The following is a 16,664-nucleotide window of genomic DNA, read 5'->3' on the forward strand; positions in this document are numbered from 1 at the left end:
TTACACACAACTCAGCATTCTAAATGTTTTTACAGAGCATTCTTGTGAACTATTGACCTTTCCTCTGGAGAGAAAAAGAAAATAACAAGCTTCAGAAAACAGAGCTCTATGCCACATTGAAAGTCGTGGAGCTCAATGGCTTTTTTGCATAGATAAAAACTGGAGTTTTTTAACTATTCCTATACTGGAAACAATATTAGACTCATGTCTCTGGTCCTAATGTTTTATTTCTTAGCTGTCCTACACATACATATCATTATATCAGATTTTTTTTTTTTTGCTTCAGTGTCTCTTTAAAGGTAACCAGAGACGAAGCAAATGAAAACATAGGAAAAGCTTTTATACATACCTGGGGCTTCCTCCAGCCCCAGAAGCCTGGATCGCTCCCACGCTGCCGTCCTCCGCTGCCTCTATCGCCGGTACCGGGTCCCGTCACTTCCGGCGGACGCGACCAATTTTCTGCATGCACGGGGGCTCCCTCCATATCCTTACGCATGCGCCTGCGTAGCATGGAGGCGCATGCGTAAAGATATGGAGGGAGCCCCTATGCATGTGGAAAATTGGCCGCGTCTGATAGAGGCAGTGGAGGACGGCGGTGTGGAAGCGATCCTGGCTTATGGGGCTGGAGGAAGCCCCAGGTACAGTGGCTTGCAAAAGTATTCGGCTCCTCTGAAGTTTTCCACATTACGCACGCCCCACTTTGCAGTTATTGATTTGTAAAAATTGTTTGGAATGATGTATGATTTTCGTTCTACTTCTCACATGTACACCACTTTGTATTGGTCTTTCACGAGGAATTCCAATAAAATTGACGCATGTTTGTGGCAGTAATGTGACAAAACGTGGAAAACTTCAAGGGGGCTGAATACTCTTGCAACCCACTGTATGTATAAAAATAATTTTCCCAACGTCTCTAGTTCTTTTTAAAGGGGGTTGAAACACAGTGTGACCACACTTCTGTACCACCCCCCCCCCCCCCCCCCATTTTTGTTCTTCCCAGGAAAGTACTGGAATATATTCTGTACATTCCAGTTACAATGGTGAAAAATAGTGAGTCAGGTTATTTTGGCACCCGTGCTGAGCTGGATTTCGTCGCCCTGTAAAACATAATGCTTGCCAGTGTGGTTTGGATACTGGCAATAGTTGGGACCTGCATCACGAAACCAAAAAAACCAAAAACATAATATGGGTGCTGGCAATAGCCGGACCCTGATCTACACGCCCAAGAGGAAAATTAGGTAATCGGGAATTTATTTATTACATTCTTCCAGATTTATCTAGTGCATAGAGAGACGTCTTTTTGCATCTCCCTGCACTCAAATAAAACATGGTTTAACCATACTTATGAGAAAAATTTTATGAAAATAAATCACAAACACAGAAAAATTGTAACCACTGAAAAATCTACTTCATCCCAATTGACATCATTCACTGAAGGGCTGTAGGTTCAGAAAGGTACATACTCCAGAAAGTGCCTATCCACCAGTGCCCTGCACATACAGTGGCTTGCAAAAGCATTCGGCCCCCTTGAAGTTTTCCACATTTTGTCCTATCACTGCCTCAAACATGAATCAATTTTATTGGAATTCCATGTGAAAGACCAATACAAAGTAGTGTACACGTGAGAAGTGGAACGAAAATCATACATGATTCCAAACATTTTTTACAAATAAATAACTGCAAAGTGGGGTGTGCGTAATTATTCAGCCCTCTTTGGTCTGAGTGCAGTCAGTTGCCCATAGACATTGCCTGATGAATGCTAATGACTAAATAGAGTGCACCTGTGTGTAATCTAATGTCAGTACAAATACAGCTGCTCTGTGAGGGCCTCAGAGGTTGTCCAATAGAATATTGGGAGCAACACCACCATGAAGTCCAAAGAAACCACCAGACAGGTCAGGGATAAGGTTATTGAGAAATTTAAAGCAGGCTTAGGCTACAAAAAGATTTCCAAAGCCTTGAACATCCCACGGAGTACTGTTCAAGCGATCATTCAGAACTGGAAGGAGTATGGCACATCTGTAAACCTACCAAGACAAGGCCGTCCACCTAAACTCACAGGCCGAACAAGGAGAGCACTGATCAGAAATGCAGTCAAGAGGCCCATGGTGACTCTGGACGAGCTGCAGAGATCTACAGCTCAGGTGGGGGAATCTGTCCATAGGACAACTATTAGTCCTGCACTGCACAAAGTTGGCCTTTATGGAAGAGTGGCAAGGAGAAAGCCATTGTTAACAGAAAAGCATAAGAAGTCCTGTTTGCAGTTTGCCACAATCCATGTGGGGGACACAGCAAACATGTGGAAGAAGGTGCTCTGGTAAGGTGAGACCAAAATGGAATTTTTTGGCCAAAATGCAAAAGGCTATATGTGGTGGAAAACTAACACTGCACATCACTCTGAACACACCATCACCACTGTCAAATATGGTGGTGGCAGCATCATGCTCTGGGGGTGCTTCTCTTCAGCAGGGACAGGGAAGCTGGTCAGAGTTGATGGGAAGATGGATGGAGCCAAATACAGGGCAATCTTGGAAGAAAACCTCTTGGAGTCTGCAAAAGACTTGAGACTGGGGTGGAGGTTCACCTTCCAGCAGGACAACGACCCTAAACATAAAGCCAGGGCAACAATGGAATGATTTAAAACAAAACATATCCATGTGTTAGAATGGCCCAGTCAAAGTCCAGATCTAAATCCAATCGAGAATCTGTGGCAAGATCTGAAAACTGCTGTTCACAAACGCTGTCCATCTAATCTGACTGAGCTGGATCTGTTTTGCAAAGAAGAATGGGCAAGTATTTCAGTCTTTAGATGTACGAAGCTGGTAGAGACATACCCTAAAAGACTGGCAGCTGTAATTGCAGCAAAAGGTGGTTCTACAAAGTATTGACTCAGGGGGCTGAAAAATTACGCACACCCCACTTTGCAGTTATTGATTTGTAAAAAATGTTTGGAATCATGCGCCACTGAACGGAAATGGAGAAAAACTAGACTTAACCAGGATTTCCTACAGTACAAGACCAACCTGCTGCAGTTCCACACTGCCCTTGCTCATGCAAAGCAGGAATACTTTACCAAGCTCATCGGAGCACAAGCTTCCAATCCCCGGCGTCTTTTTGCCACTTTCAACTCCCTGCTTAAACCCACCCCCCCACCCTCAGTTTCCTCCCTCTCTGCCACAGATTTAGCCACCCACTTCACCAACAAAATTGTCTCCATCCGCCAAGAAATATCCAATCTCCAATCTTCACCTCCCACCCCCTCCCAACCAGCTCATCCTCCACCCTATCCTCCCCTCACAACCTTCACTCCTACTACCACCGAGGAAGTCAACCACCTACTGCAGACTTCCCATACCACTACTTCGCCCCTTGACCCCATCCCTTCTGATTTACTCCAGCCTCACTTCACGGAATTGGCCCCAGTCCTCACTACCCTGTTCAACCTCTCCCTATCCACAGGCACCTTCCCCTCAGACTTCAAGCAGGCCACTGTACTACCCCTGCTCAAGAAACCCTCCCTCAACCCCTCGCTACCCTCCAACTACCGTCCTATCTCCCTCCTCCCCTTTGCCTCAAAACTCCTGGAGCGTCTGGTTCACAAACGCCTGACCCAGTACCTCAATGCCAACTCAATCCTAGACCCACTGCAATCTGGATTTCGGCCTGCCCACTCAACCGAAACTGCTCTCACCAAAGTGGTCAATGACCTTGCCTTAGCTAAAGCTGAAGGTAAACACTCCATTCTCCTCCTCCTTGACCTTTCAGCAGCTTTTGACACAGTAGATCATCCCCTACTCCTCCAGTCCCTCCAGTCCTTGGGCATTCACGATCTCGCCCTGTCCTGGCTTTCATCCTACCTCTCCAACCGCTCCTTCACGACCGCCTTCAATGAGTCCTCATCCACCCCCAACCACCTCTCGGTGGGAGTCCCCCAAGGTTCGGTCCTTGGCCCCCTACTGTTCACCCTATACACATCCTCCATTGGCAAGGTTATCTCCTCCATGGGTTTTAACTATCATCTGTATGCAGATGACACCCAGATCTACCTCCACACCCCTGACATATCCACCACTACCATGGACAAGGTCTCCTCCTGCCTATCAGCCATCTCCTCCTGGATGTGCGCTAGGTTCCTGAAACTAAATCTAGACAAAACGGAATTTATGATCTTCCCACCCCGGCCATCCACGAACCTCCCAGATGTGCATGTCACTGTTAACCACACTACCAGTCGCCCTACCTCTCAAGCCCGTTGTCTGGGTGTCACCCTGGACTCCGCACTCTCCTTCACTTCCCACATCCAAATCCTCACAAAGTCCTGCAACTTCCACCTTCGTAACATCTGTAAGATTCGCCCTTTCCTGACCTCTGCCACCACCAAACTCCTCATCCATGCCCTCATAATTTCCCGCCTTGACTACTGCAATGCCCTGCTGTCTGGTCTCCCTATGACCCGAACAGCCCCACTGCAGTCCATCATGAATGCGGCAGCCAGAATTATCCACTGCTCCCATCGCTCCACCACGGCAGATCCCCTCCAAGAATCCCTCCACTGGCTTCCTATCCAGTCCAGAATCAAATTCAAGATACTGTGTCTGACCTACAAATCGGTCCACAAAACCTGTCCAACCTATATTTCCGATCTTACTCAGAGGTACACACCTAGCCGCTCACTCCGCTCTTCCAATGAACTTCGCCTAACCGCCCCCCGCATCACCCAGTCCCATGCACGCCTCCAGGACTTCTCAAGAGCTGCTCCAACACTATGAAACTCCCTACCTCCACCCATTAGGGCAGCCCCCTCCTTCAACATCTTCAAGAAAGCCCTCAAAACTCACCTTTTCACTCTGGCCTACTACCCCTCACAAGTGCTCTAAACCTACAGCTGAACTCTGGTCCCCTACCATTCGTGTCCTTACCTCTCCCTCTAGATTGTAAGCCTTTGGGCAGGGTCCTCCTCCTTTTGTGTCCTACCTGATCATACACCTCCATTACTGTGCACCCATGCTATGCATCTGAGTGAACCTAACTTGCCTAATCTCCATGCTCAATCCAGTGACTGACTAAGCATTACCTTGTACTCATACTGTGCTGTGTGATCTGGTTTTCTATTATTCCTGTATTGTCATATTGCTGTATGTCACCCCTAAATATTGTCTGTAACCTAAATTAATGTTCAGCGCTGCGTAATATGTTGGCGCTTTATAAATACAATAAATAATAATAATAATCATGTATGATTTTCATTGTACTTTTTACATGTACACCACTTTGTACTTGTCTTTCACGTGGAATTCCAATAAAATTGATTCATGTTTGTGGCAGTAATGTGACAAAATGTGGAAAACTTCAAGGGGGCCGAATACTTTTGCAAGCCACTGTAGCTCTGGTTTTTCAGGGTGCTGACTTCTGTGGATATTAAAAAAAAAAGAGTGGTGGGGATCAGGGTTAGTCCTAGCTCAAGAAGGGACCTCACAGGCTCTGTGGAGTAGGGTCCACACTTCCATAGGTGTAAAGAGAGGCTTCATCAACTTTACTTTCAGTAATGTGCCAAGGTGTAAGAAGCCTCGTGCTTGGCCAGGTATGCCTTGTGTGTGTTTATAACATGAGTTACGTGGTTTGCGTAAAGTCCACATAAAATTTACATTTGCAGTTTTGACATGTACCGGTAAATGTTAACAATGTTTAGTGAATACACCTCAGGAAGTGGTATGCTCATATCTCAAAATTTGACTTTTTAAGTCAATAATACAAGTATATGTCAAACGTATAGAGTACCTGAAATGTGCTCAATAATAATAAATGTCAAGTCTTGGAACATCTAATATTAAAGTAGAATTGGAAATCAAAAATGAATTTTACTCACCCACTCACCCATAAACTAGTTAAGTTGCTGAAGCTTTAAAGCCTTGCCAAACTCCCAACTCTGTTTCCGTGGCTTGCACACATCTCGGAGTCAGCTGCAGCTGGGCCGCTGCACCATTGCGGGGGGGGGGGGGGGGAAGGGGGTAACACAGAGCTGGGGGCTGGTTCGGTAAGGTTTTGGTTGAAACCGCCATGCAATTTTGACAGTGGGGTTTCAGTAGCTTAACTAGTGACATTTATTGTTAAGCACAGTTCAGGTGCCCTTTAAGTATAACTACCCTAACTGTAAGTGACATATTTAGCCTTGATTTAATTTGTAAATAAACACAACAATCTTCAACATCCACTGGTCTCAACACATCAATATTTAGTTCAGTATTAGTAGTTAATACTGTAGGACCAATATTTTTTAGTTTTGTATAAAACAGTTACCACTGATAGCACCCAGGGCTCACTTATACCATCCCCAGTATGTGTGTTAGGGGGAGGGGTGTGAGAACGCGGAAAAGCCGCCGCATGTGCTCAGAACAAGGCGGCTGATTCCGCATCTAACTCGGCGGTTTGCACGCATAGGCCTACATCTGCTAGTATGGCTGAACGCGGAGAAACCGCCGCATGCCCTGATAGCGGTGCGGCTGGTTCCGCGTCCAGCGCGGCGAGTGGTACACAACACGTCTGGTGTGGCTGGGACTGATAGTCCACACAGGTTCAGAAGGACGCGCGCGCGCTGGGAGGCAGAATTTTTATGACAGCCAGAAGGGAGTCAGCTGACCAAGCCGGTCAGCTGACGATTCAATCAGTTTCCATTGGTCCAGCACTTAGGGGAGGCGCTGGTGAGCACTGTGCTATTTATACTGGGTGCTGGTCATTCACTGGTTGTCTGCCATTGCGATCACTACGTGGAAGCACTCAGACCTTATTGTCAGAATCTGTGTTATCATTCTGTTATACTTCAGACTAGTTCCAGGGTGTTGATGATCAAGGACCTCACACCCAAGACTAGGGAATTGTATTATCATTTATGTTATACTCCAGACTAGTTCCAGGGTGTTGATGATCACGGAACTCACACCCAAGACTAGGGAATTGTATTATCATTTATGTTATGCTCCAGACTAGTTCCAGGGTGTTGATGATCAAGGACCTCACACCCAAGACTAGGGAATTGTATTATCATTTATGTTATATTTCAGACTAGTTTCAGGGTGTTGATAATCACGGAACTCACACCCCAGACTAGGGAATTGTATTGTCATTTATGTTGTGCATCAGACTAGTTCCAGGGTGTAGAGACCACGGACCTCACACCAAGACTAGGCATTGTTTGATATCTGATACAACCTTGGGAACTATCTATCTCCCTTAGGAGATAGTCTCCTGTGCAGGTTCCTCCTACCTTCAGCCTGACTCCATCCCTTGGAGAATCTCAGGAAGGTTCCTGTGTCAGCATAAGCAGTATTCCAGGCTGTTTCTCATCACCTGCTCAGCAGGTGCATTACTCTAAGTATTACTGTTGCACCAAACACTCATATTACTCAGGTGTCCAGAGGTTAGTAATATATCTGATTATCGGTGATACTGCAGATCATCAATGGTCAGGTATATGTCTGTATTTTTGGTGATACTGCAGATCGCCAATAGTCAGACCCTCTCTGTGTTACACCGATCGTTACAAGGGGGTTATCATTTTACAGCTTGTCACAGGCAGAAAAAAAGTCTACAACCACTAAAGGTGCCCAGACATCAGACGATGTATGGGCAGATCGACCAAGAGACAGATCTCTCTCTGATCGAATCGGATCAGAGAGAGATCTGTTGCCTGCTCATACACTAGCAGACCTATTCCTGAGAGATGAAACGTCTCAGGAATCGGTCTTGTGACACCACATCTGCCGCCTCCGTCACTGTTCTTCTAATGTAAATGTGCCCCCCACCCGTGCCTTTAATACTTTACCTGTCCGGAGAGGTAGAGATGGAGACCACGGCGGAAACAGAGGACAGGTAAAGTATTAAATGCATGGGCGGGGGGGGCATATTTATATATAGGGCAAACAGTGCCAAGACTTCCATCGTCAATACATCAATAGTTAAGCGCACATCTCTCAATTCCATTAACACCAATTACTCCAAATCTGCAAAGCTACTTTACTGAATCCTGCAAATTCTACAGCAACCTCCACCTTAGACACCCAATAGTGAACAGACTCACCAGACGTATTGGCCACTATTAGACTGGCCATTCATGCACAAGTCCAGGAAGCCTAGGCACTTCAGGATCCTGGTGTCAGCATTGCCAAATACCACTCTCCTCCTTCGTTCTCTTTGCACAAGACCTCTGAAAGAAACCTTCACATAGCGTTAACACTATAAAAACTTTTATTTTTGAAAATCACTCACATTTTCCAGGGTATAAATCACACACAGAGTTTTTTTCCACAGGCTCTCCCCCATTACCAAGCTGGGCCTGATGTTTACTGGCTCACTCCACTTTCTAGCCGTTCGCCTCCGCTTGTTCCACCAACTATAATTTTCTCCACTCTTCCTGGTATGTCCACCTCCGCCCGATCGATTTCGTCACTTACTTGTGACTCATCGGGCATGGGGGTTGGACACACACCAGGAGAAGGGTGAGAAGGAATTGCACGAAAATTGAGGATTATATGTCACAGTCACATAAGCTTGTGGAGAGATTTTTGGAAAAAAGGTTATGGGGTTGAGAAACTGTATACAGAGGTTATTGAGGTGGGTAGGAAGAATAGAGACAGCTTAATTGGGGGGCGGGGGGGGGGGGGGTGTAGAGATAAACAAATATAATTATAAATAATATACCCTTCATTTCTGAATATTTATGCCAACATAGGCAAATGGAAGCAATTATGAAACGGCATTGGCATATTTTGAAGGAACATAGGGTGTTACAGAAAATTATACCAGAAAAAACCCAATTTATTTACAGGAGGGCGCTGAATCTAAAACAAATTATGGTGCCCAGCCTGGTAGAGGGACCAAAGAAGAATGAGGGTCCATTTTGGAGGCAACATTGTTTTTTTCCATGCAGAGGTTGTCAAGCATGTGAAGAGGTGAAGGGTAGTAGGAAAAATGAGGTGGTGTCCTCTACCAATCAGGCCAAGTTTAACATTTTGCAGGACATTACGTGCAATATGATTGGGGTGGTGTACCTATTGTGGTGTGACTGTGGAAAGCAGTATGTGGGGAGGACCACAAGAGCACTGAAGACGGGTGCAGGAGCAAATTAGAAATGTAAAAAAGGGATTTGGTACACTTAGTGTGTCAGAACATTTTAGAACACAACACAACTGTGTCCCCACGGGGGCTGTATTTCTGCGGGCTTGAAAAAGTGACATATGGGTGGAGGGGGTGTCATAAGGTACGGCAGATATCCAGAAGGGAAACCCGGCGGATATATAGCATGGGGTGCCTCCAACCTGGGGGAGGACTGTTTCATCGCTGATCATTAAAATAAGATGAAAATAGTGGAATTGTAAATAACTGGTTTGATAAATTGAAGTAACATATGCTATGTAATGGATCCTATACAGCTGGATAGAGCTATATTGGGCATGTAGCTGTCACTTATTGGATCATTTGTGTATTTCGTGGTTATGCTGCTATATGCTAATGATTCAGTATGATGTACCTATTAAAGAGAATCTGTACTCTGAAATTCTTACAATAAAAAGCATACCATGCTATTCATTATGTTCTCCTGGGCCCCTCTGTGCGGTTTCTGCTACTCCCTGCTGCAATTCTGGCTTGTAATTGCGAGTTTTAGGCAGTGTTTACAAACAAAAGACATGGCTGCTAACCAGCATGTGATAGGCTGAGAGAAGCTCAGTCTGTGACTCATACAGAGTCTGCAGGGGGCGTGGAGAGGGTGTGTATAGCGTCTCCCTATCACCAGCAGAGCAGCACAATCTTGCCTGAGCCGACAAAGCTGACAAAGGAAAGAAGATTAGATTAGATAACAGAGATATTACAGCGACTGTGCAACTAGGAAAGGCTGCAGTAAGACAGACCACATTAGAACAGGTATAGGAACTTATAGGATAGAAGAAATAAGGCTAAAAAATTTGTTACAGAGTCTCTTTAAGTATGGGGTAATTTGTGGTTATGTTGCTTTATGCTATATATCTAATATTAAGCATTTTATTTTAATATTTTACTTTTATTTTTATTAAAATTCATTTATTTTAATTTTAACTATCAATGTAAGCGGTATCCTCCTCTTTGTCAGGCGGGCTATGCTAATAGAAGAATGTCTAGGGGACAGTATAGGAGCACGACGTGCACTCACGCAATATCCAATCAGCTTTCGGCCTCTTGCACACTGCAACCGATTCAGATTCCGCTTTTTAATCAGTTTTTACATCCGATTCAGATTCCGATTTGCAGTGTGCAAGGAGCAAACTGCAAATCTGAATCTGAATCGAAAGTAAAAAACGATTAAAAAGCGGAATCTGAATCTGAATCGCTTGCAGTGTGCAAGAGGCCTTCAGCGGATTTTGTGGGACCCAATAGGCTCATAGCGCGCCCAGCTAGCTGGGATAGCGACGTGTAAGAAAAGATGTCTGAGAGAGGCCAAAAGGCGCTCGGCGTGCATGGAAGGCTGGGAGTGTGACGTAATTGGTTATGCGTGAGAACCACCAATGGGAGCGCATCGGTGCAGAGGAGGATGGGAAAGCGAGGCAGCCAATAGCCGCAGTCTATGGGTTACAAATGTCCTGGTGTGTGTCCAATCTCCGTGCTCCTGATGAGTCACAAGTAAGTGACGAAATCGATGGGGTGGAGGTGGACATACCAGGAAGCGTGGAGGAAATTATAGTTGGTGGAACAAGCGAAGGCGAACGGCTAGAAAGTGGAGTAAGCCAGTAAACATCAGGCCCAGCTTGGCAACGGGGGAGAGCCCGTGGAAAAACTCTATGTGTGATTTATACCCTGGAAAATATGAGTGATTTTAAAAAATAAGTTTTTATAGTGTTAACGGTATCACGATATGTGAGGGTTTCTTTCAGAGGTCTTGTGCAAAGAGAACGAAGGAGGAGAGTGGTATTTGGCAATGCTGACACCAGGATCCTGAAGTACTGAGGCTTCCTGGACTTGTGCATGAATGGCCAGTCTAATAGTGGCCAATACGTCTGGTGAGTCTGTTCACTATTGGGTGTCTATGGTGGAGGTTGCTGTAGAAATTGCAAGACTCAGTAAAGTGGCTTTGAAGATTTGGAGTCATTGGTGTTAATGGAACTGAGAGGTGTGCGCTTAACTATTGATGTATTGACTCTAGAAAGACTTACCTAAGTCTGGTGAAAGCGCACTCTGCTGGACATTTGTATTATCCCCGCTATAGCGCTTTGATATATTTTAAAGACTTCCATCGTGTTCGTTGCTCGTCCCGAAATCGCATTCCATTGCCGCCGCACACCCGATCGACTACCTCGGCCTGACAAATTCCAGAATGTCCAGTCGATACATACGTACAATTTCAGCCCAATATTGGTCAAATCATTGATCAGGCATGCTTGAAGCGGCCTCGTTTTGCATCCGATTCCATAATGATTATCGAGCCAAATGCTCGATCGGCTGCCAAGTTGAGTAATGTATAGGCACCTTAAAGAGTAACTGTCAGGCTGCAAAAGCTAATTTAAACCTCTATTCTCCTGTGTTAAACAGTTTAGAAGGAAGCCAAAAAGGCAATACTGAAGTTAAAAATCTCTTAGTTTTGATGTGTGCTGAACTGCAAGGATATTAGACCCAAGCTCTTAAGAAGCGGAGAGCCGCATACCATACAGCAAAGCATTCTGGGACCCTCCCCTCGGGTGCTAGTGATAAGTTACAGGGCTCGTGTTACAAAAGCAGCAGCTCACAGCACTGAAAAAACTCCAGGCAGAGTACACTGCATGAGTCCGCTATTGTTCCTAGCCACATGGCTAATTAATATTCACTGCACAGTAGTGTTTTACATTACCGATCTTTTGTGTGAGTGAATCATCAGGAAGCAGGCAGGACATGACGACACATTTGGCTTCATAGGAGACAGACAAACATGGAACCTGCCATGAGCTGTCAGGAGCATCATTCTCTGCAAATACTATATAAAGATTCTGTGAAATCCAAACGTGGACAGTGAAATGCATATGTAATGTAAGTACAGCCTATATTTAGCTACTGATATATGTGTTTATTTTCTCTGAGACCTTATACCTAACAGCTCCTCTTTAAAAGGAGTCTGAAGCCTTTTTTAAAATAAAAAGCTGACACTTGCTAAAGGATAGGGAAGGCTCTGGGTCCTAATGAGCCTTCCCGCTTTCCTCCCGGTGTCCGCGTCCCCCGCAGGCTCCCCTGTTAGCAGTCCACGGCCAGTTTGGTCGTGGACTGCTCTTTTCCCGGTTGGGGAGACTTCGGCAGCCTTCAGAAGCACTTGGGCTTCTCGTAGCGGGAGATTCAAACCGCGGATCCTGCGGGGGAACGCAGGCACCAGGAGGAGAACGGGAAAGCTCATTAGGACCCAGAGCCTTCCCTCTCCTTAGGTACGTGTTTGTTTTTTTATTTTAAAACAGGCTTCAGATTCACTTTAAGTTTCCAAACAGGCAAGTGTGAGTTTCATTCCAAATTAAAACAGAACATTATAAAATAAAGAGTAAAGTGAATCCTGATTTTGAACTTCTTTTATCCAGCTTTAGGTTTTCCTGCACATATCTTGAAAGAGAGGAAGCAATTCTGCAGAGCCAGCTGGAAAATGCAAGAAAAACATCTGACGTAGAAAAGTAGGATCTTCATACATTTTATATCATTAAATGACTATTAATGACACCAAACCTTTCAAAAGAGAAAGACGGCACACAATGGGCTTGATTCACTAAACCATGCTAACTCAGCACAGCTGTGCTGGCGTTTTGCGTGCATTTTCACGCGCAACTGTGAATTTGCGCCCGAATGTTCGCGATTATGTGCGAAAATTCACGATTGCGTACGAAAACGCGCACAAAAATGCTAGCGCGTCCATGCTATGAGTTAGCATGGTTTAGTGAATCAAGCCCAATGGGTCTTAGCAGTACTTGGTGTGTTGGAGGTTGTCAAGGTACACTACTAGTTAGGTCTGAACAATAAACCGTTTTCAGGATCGAAATTGCGATCATGGAAACAGCGATTCCATGATCGTCACAGTGGGCTCAGCGAGTGTTACTCGCAGCGGGTCTTACTTACGGCGATGGAGGGGAGGCAGCTCACTCTCTCCCCCTGTGCACTGCAACCTATCAGCAAAGCGGGCAGCAGACTGCGCTCGCAGGCTCTCAATCTCGCGCGGCTCACTCCTCCCAGCGCCTCCACGAGCACATCACTAGCTGGGCAGGCAGCAAACTCCGCCTGCACGCCTGTCAATTGTAATACCACGGGCAGCAGACTCCGCCCATACACCCGTCAATCAAAGCTTGTATTGCCTCCAGCTCCTTTGCACAGTGTGTCAGCATGATAATGCTGATGACTGTGCTGTGGTGCGACTGACTGTGGCCACCTATTCTGCAAAGCTGTTGTCTGCAGTGGGGCACTGTGAAATTGTGGCATTGCAATCTGTTCTGCATAGCTGTTGTCTGCTGCAGTGAGGCACAGTGAATTTGTGCAAAATGTCATTTTCTGTCAGTGCATGTTTGCAATTGTTACTGTGCACATTGAGAAATTAGCGATTAAATCTTGATTTGAAGAAAATCGGGAATCAAATCGAAATCGCAATTTCTGACAGAAATCTTGCAATTGAATCTTTCCCTAAAATTGTTTAGGCCTACTACTAGTTTCAGGTGGAGCCCTTCATCCGATGTATTTATGCCATTATGCATTTAATCAGGGGTATTTAAGACATCACCCTGTCCCACTGCCTGTTCTGCGTATGCTTGCAATTCTCCTCTTACCCTCCTTATGTTCTCCTGGGCCCCTCTGTGCGGTTTCTGACACTTCCTGCTGCAATCCTGGCTTGTGATTGCCAGTTTTAGGCAGTGTTTACAAACAAAAGACATGGCTGCTAACCAGCATGTGATAGGCTGAGAGAAGCTCAGTCTGTGACTCATACAGAGCCTGCAGGGGGCGTGGAGAGGGTGTGTATAACTTCTCCCTATCACCAGCAGAGCAGCACATTCTTGCCTGAGCGACAAAGCTGACAAAGGAAAGATTAGATTCGATAACAGAGATATTACAGCGACTATGCAACTAGGAAAGGCTGCAGTAAGACAGACCACATTAGAACGGGTATAGGAACTTCTAGGATAGAAGAAATAAGGCTGAACATTTTGTTACAGAGTCTCTTTGAGTATGGGGTAATTTGTGTAACTTGTGGTTATGCTGCTTTACGCTATATATCTGATATTAAACTTTTTAATTTAATATTTTACTTTTATTTTTATTAAAATTCATTTATTTTAATTTTAACTATCAATGTAAACGGTCCTCTTTGTCAGGCGGGCTATGCTAATAGAAGGATGTCTAAGGGACAGTATAGGAGCACGGCGTGCACTCGCACAATATCCAATCAGCTTTCAGCGGATTTTGTGGGACTCAACAGGCGCATAGCGCGCCCGGCTAGCTGGGATAATGACTGGGGAGGACTGGTGAATTTACCCAGGTTGGCCATTGGAGGAACAGAGCAGCCCAGAGGACAGCGATGGAGCCCACAGCATGCATGGGGCTGGAGGAAGCCCTAGGTAAGTATAAAAGCTGCTACATCTAATGTCTTAGCAGGGCTGGATTTACCGTAAGGCATTGTAGGCAAGTGCCTACAGGCGCCTGATGATGGAAAGGTGGTTCACTCCCCTCCCCAAGTGCCCACCTCACCTTTGCAGAGTCCCGAACGGAATGTAAATTAGAGGTTACTCACCCTGGTCTAAGCATTCGATTGACCAGATTTCCCTTTAGTCGGGGGCACCTCTAGCTACCTAATACTTGGAGGCACCTCTAGCTACTTAATACTGAGGGTACCTCTGATAACCTAATACTCAGGGGCACCTGTAGCTACCTATGACAGGAAAGAGAAGTAAGGGAGAAGTGACAGCTGGGCCAGCCAGCACACTTGTGGTACGGTTTGGTGGGGGTTATGTACGTTCATGGAGGGTGAAGTCTAAGGTGCCAGGATATCTGTGTCTATAGGCTCCTGTGAGGTAAATCTGGGCCTGTGTCTGAGGTTTCCTTTAACTTTGCAATTTCCTTTGCTCTACAGATACATGACACCTTTAGGTTCAAACACTTAGCTTCAGAATATACTCGACTACTGCAATATCCATGTGTCTGGTATCATTAAAGAGAGCCTTACTTCTACACGCCATTATGGATGTGGAAACTATCCCTCTCACCAATCTTCATCTTCTTCTCTTCTCTGCAAATCTCTACCATGGATTTTATTTTATCTTGGAATCAAATTCAGGCTGTAGTAATGCTGTTTTATTACTTTGCAACTCCTAGCCTGAAAACCATGTTGAAGGCGCACATACTGATAAAACATATTGGGCCTGGTCCTATTTGAGGAATATGTAGCTTGCGCACGCAAGCTACTTATCACCTGGCCATCACGTGAGGCTTACCGACAAATCTGATTGCCGGTTTAAGTTGGCGATGGGTGAGCGGTAGGAGCATTACTCAGGCAAAAGCCAGAGTGATGATCCCATATCCTGAGTGATGAGGAGTAAGGTTTTGAGCTGTGTGCACCACGGCACTGCTGTCTCGCATCCCCAGGAGATGTATTTGCACCCAACTTCCATCACAACCACTGTCTGTGCTGTATGCCAGGCACTACTGGCACAATGTCCTCCCAGTCGCGGTGCGTCACCCGCAGGACCCACCAGCATCTTTGAATGTCCCTCTGGGGCTCCATATTCGTCCACTAGATGGTAAATATGAAACAGCGCAAAAAATATGAGTTAGGTACTCACCTATGTAGAGAGAGAGAGATCTGGGTCACATTGAGCCTTCCCGGTCCCCGCTCCGTGCCATTGTTCCAGCGCCAGGTCCCGGTGAAGTTCTTAGACCAGCTTGGTGGAATATATCTTCGGCCCTTCTTGCGCAATCTTTAGAAACTCTTGCATCGACGAATACTTCCAAAGATGAGTGGATCAGTATTGTGCATGCATGAGTCCGGGCGCACACATCCACAGTATGGTTGCGCTTGTCTTTGGAAGTACTCGGGGATGCAAGTACATCCGAACACTGCCGAGGAGTCGCGAAGATGCTGAACTTCGCTGGGGGACAGGGGTGCAAAAAGAAGACTTAAGACTGTGAAGCCATCCCTCTCCATAGCTAAGTATCTTCTTTTTTTATGGTGCCGCTTCATATTTTCGCAAACCTGCAATTTGTGTTTTTATTTCAAACCATCTGCAACATAAGAAATGTGGGGCAAAGAGGCAGGGGCAGGGAGAAAGTGAAAATCTGTGAGGCTCTAAAGCTTGCATAAACCCAAGAACATGCTACTCAAGTCTCTTGATGGGTCCCTTAAAGAGAACCAGAGATGAAGCACCCTCATGTATTTTATTACATTTATCAATGGGAACATGACAGTAAACACCTACCCTGCTTTTAGTTTCATTGTTATCTGCTTAATTAGTCTATTAGCAACTGTGATAAGAATCCATCGACTATTCAGTCGAGGTTTGACCTGGAATCATTATAGCTGAGTCACTCTTCTGTGGAGTCCTTTCAAGCCCAAGCCTTCCCCCTCCTGGCTTAGATCTTCTGCTTTGCATACTGAGAGCTGTGATGACTGGGAGGGGCTGCTGCTCCTGAGAGAGAAGCCCTGTGGCTGTAATATG

At 45.6% G+C, this 16,664-nt stretch overlaps 1 protein-coding gene across 2 annotated transcripts in view; it reads left to right on the forward strand.

Annotated features, from left to right (window-relative positions):
- Positions 1-16,664, forward strand: part of C9H14orf39 (chromosome 9 C14orf39 homolog) — a 96,107-nt gene that overhangs the window by 11,786 nt on the left and 67,657 nt on the right. The window contains exon 5 of one of the 2 annotated variants that reach the window (XM_068254427.1): positions 12,558-12,647. The exons of the other annotated variant lie outside the window; for it this stretch is intronic. Within the exon in view, the coding sequence (XP_068110528.1) occupies positions 12,558-12,647 (90 nt within the window). The remainder of the gene's footprint in view (positions 1-12,557; positions 12,648-16,664) is intronic. 2 annotated transcript variants of the gene reach the window in all.

The sequence above is a fragment of the Hyperolius riggenbachi genome, chromosome 9 (genome assembly GCF_040937935.1).
Source record: "Hyperolius riggenbachi isolate aHypRig1 chromosome 9, aHypRig1.pri, whole genome shotgun sequence".
Taxonomy (NCBI): Eukaryota; Metazoa; Chordata; class Amphibia; order Anura; family Hyperoliidae; genus Hyperolius; species Hyperolius riggenbachi.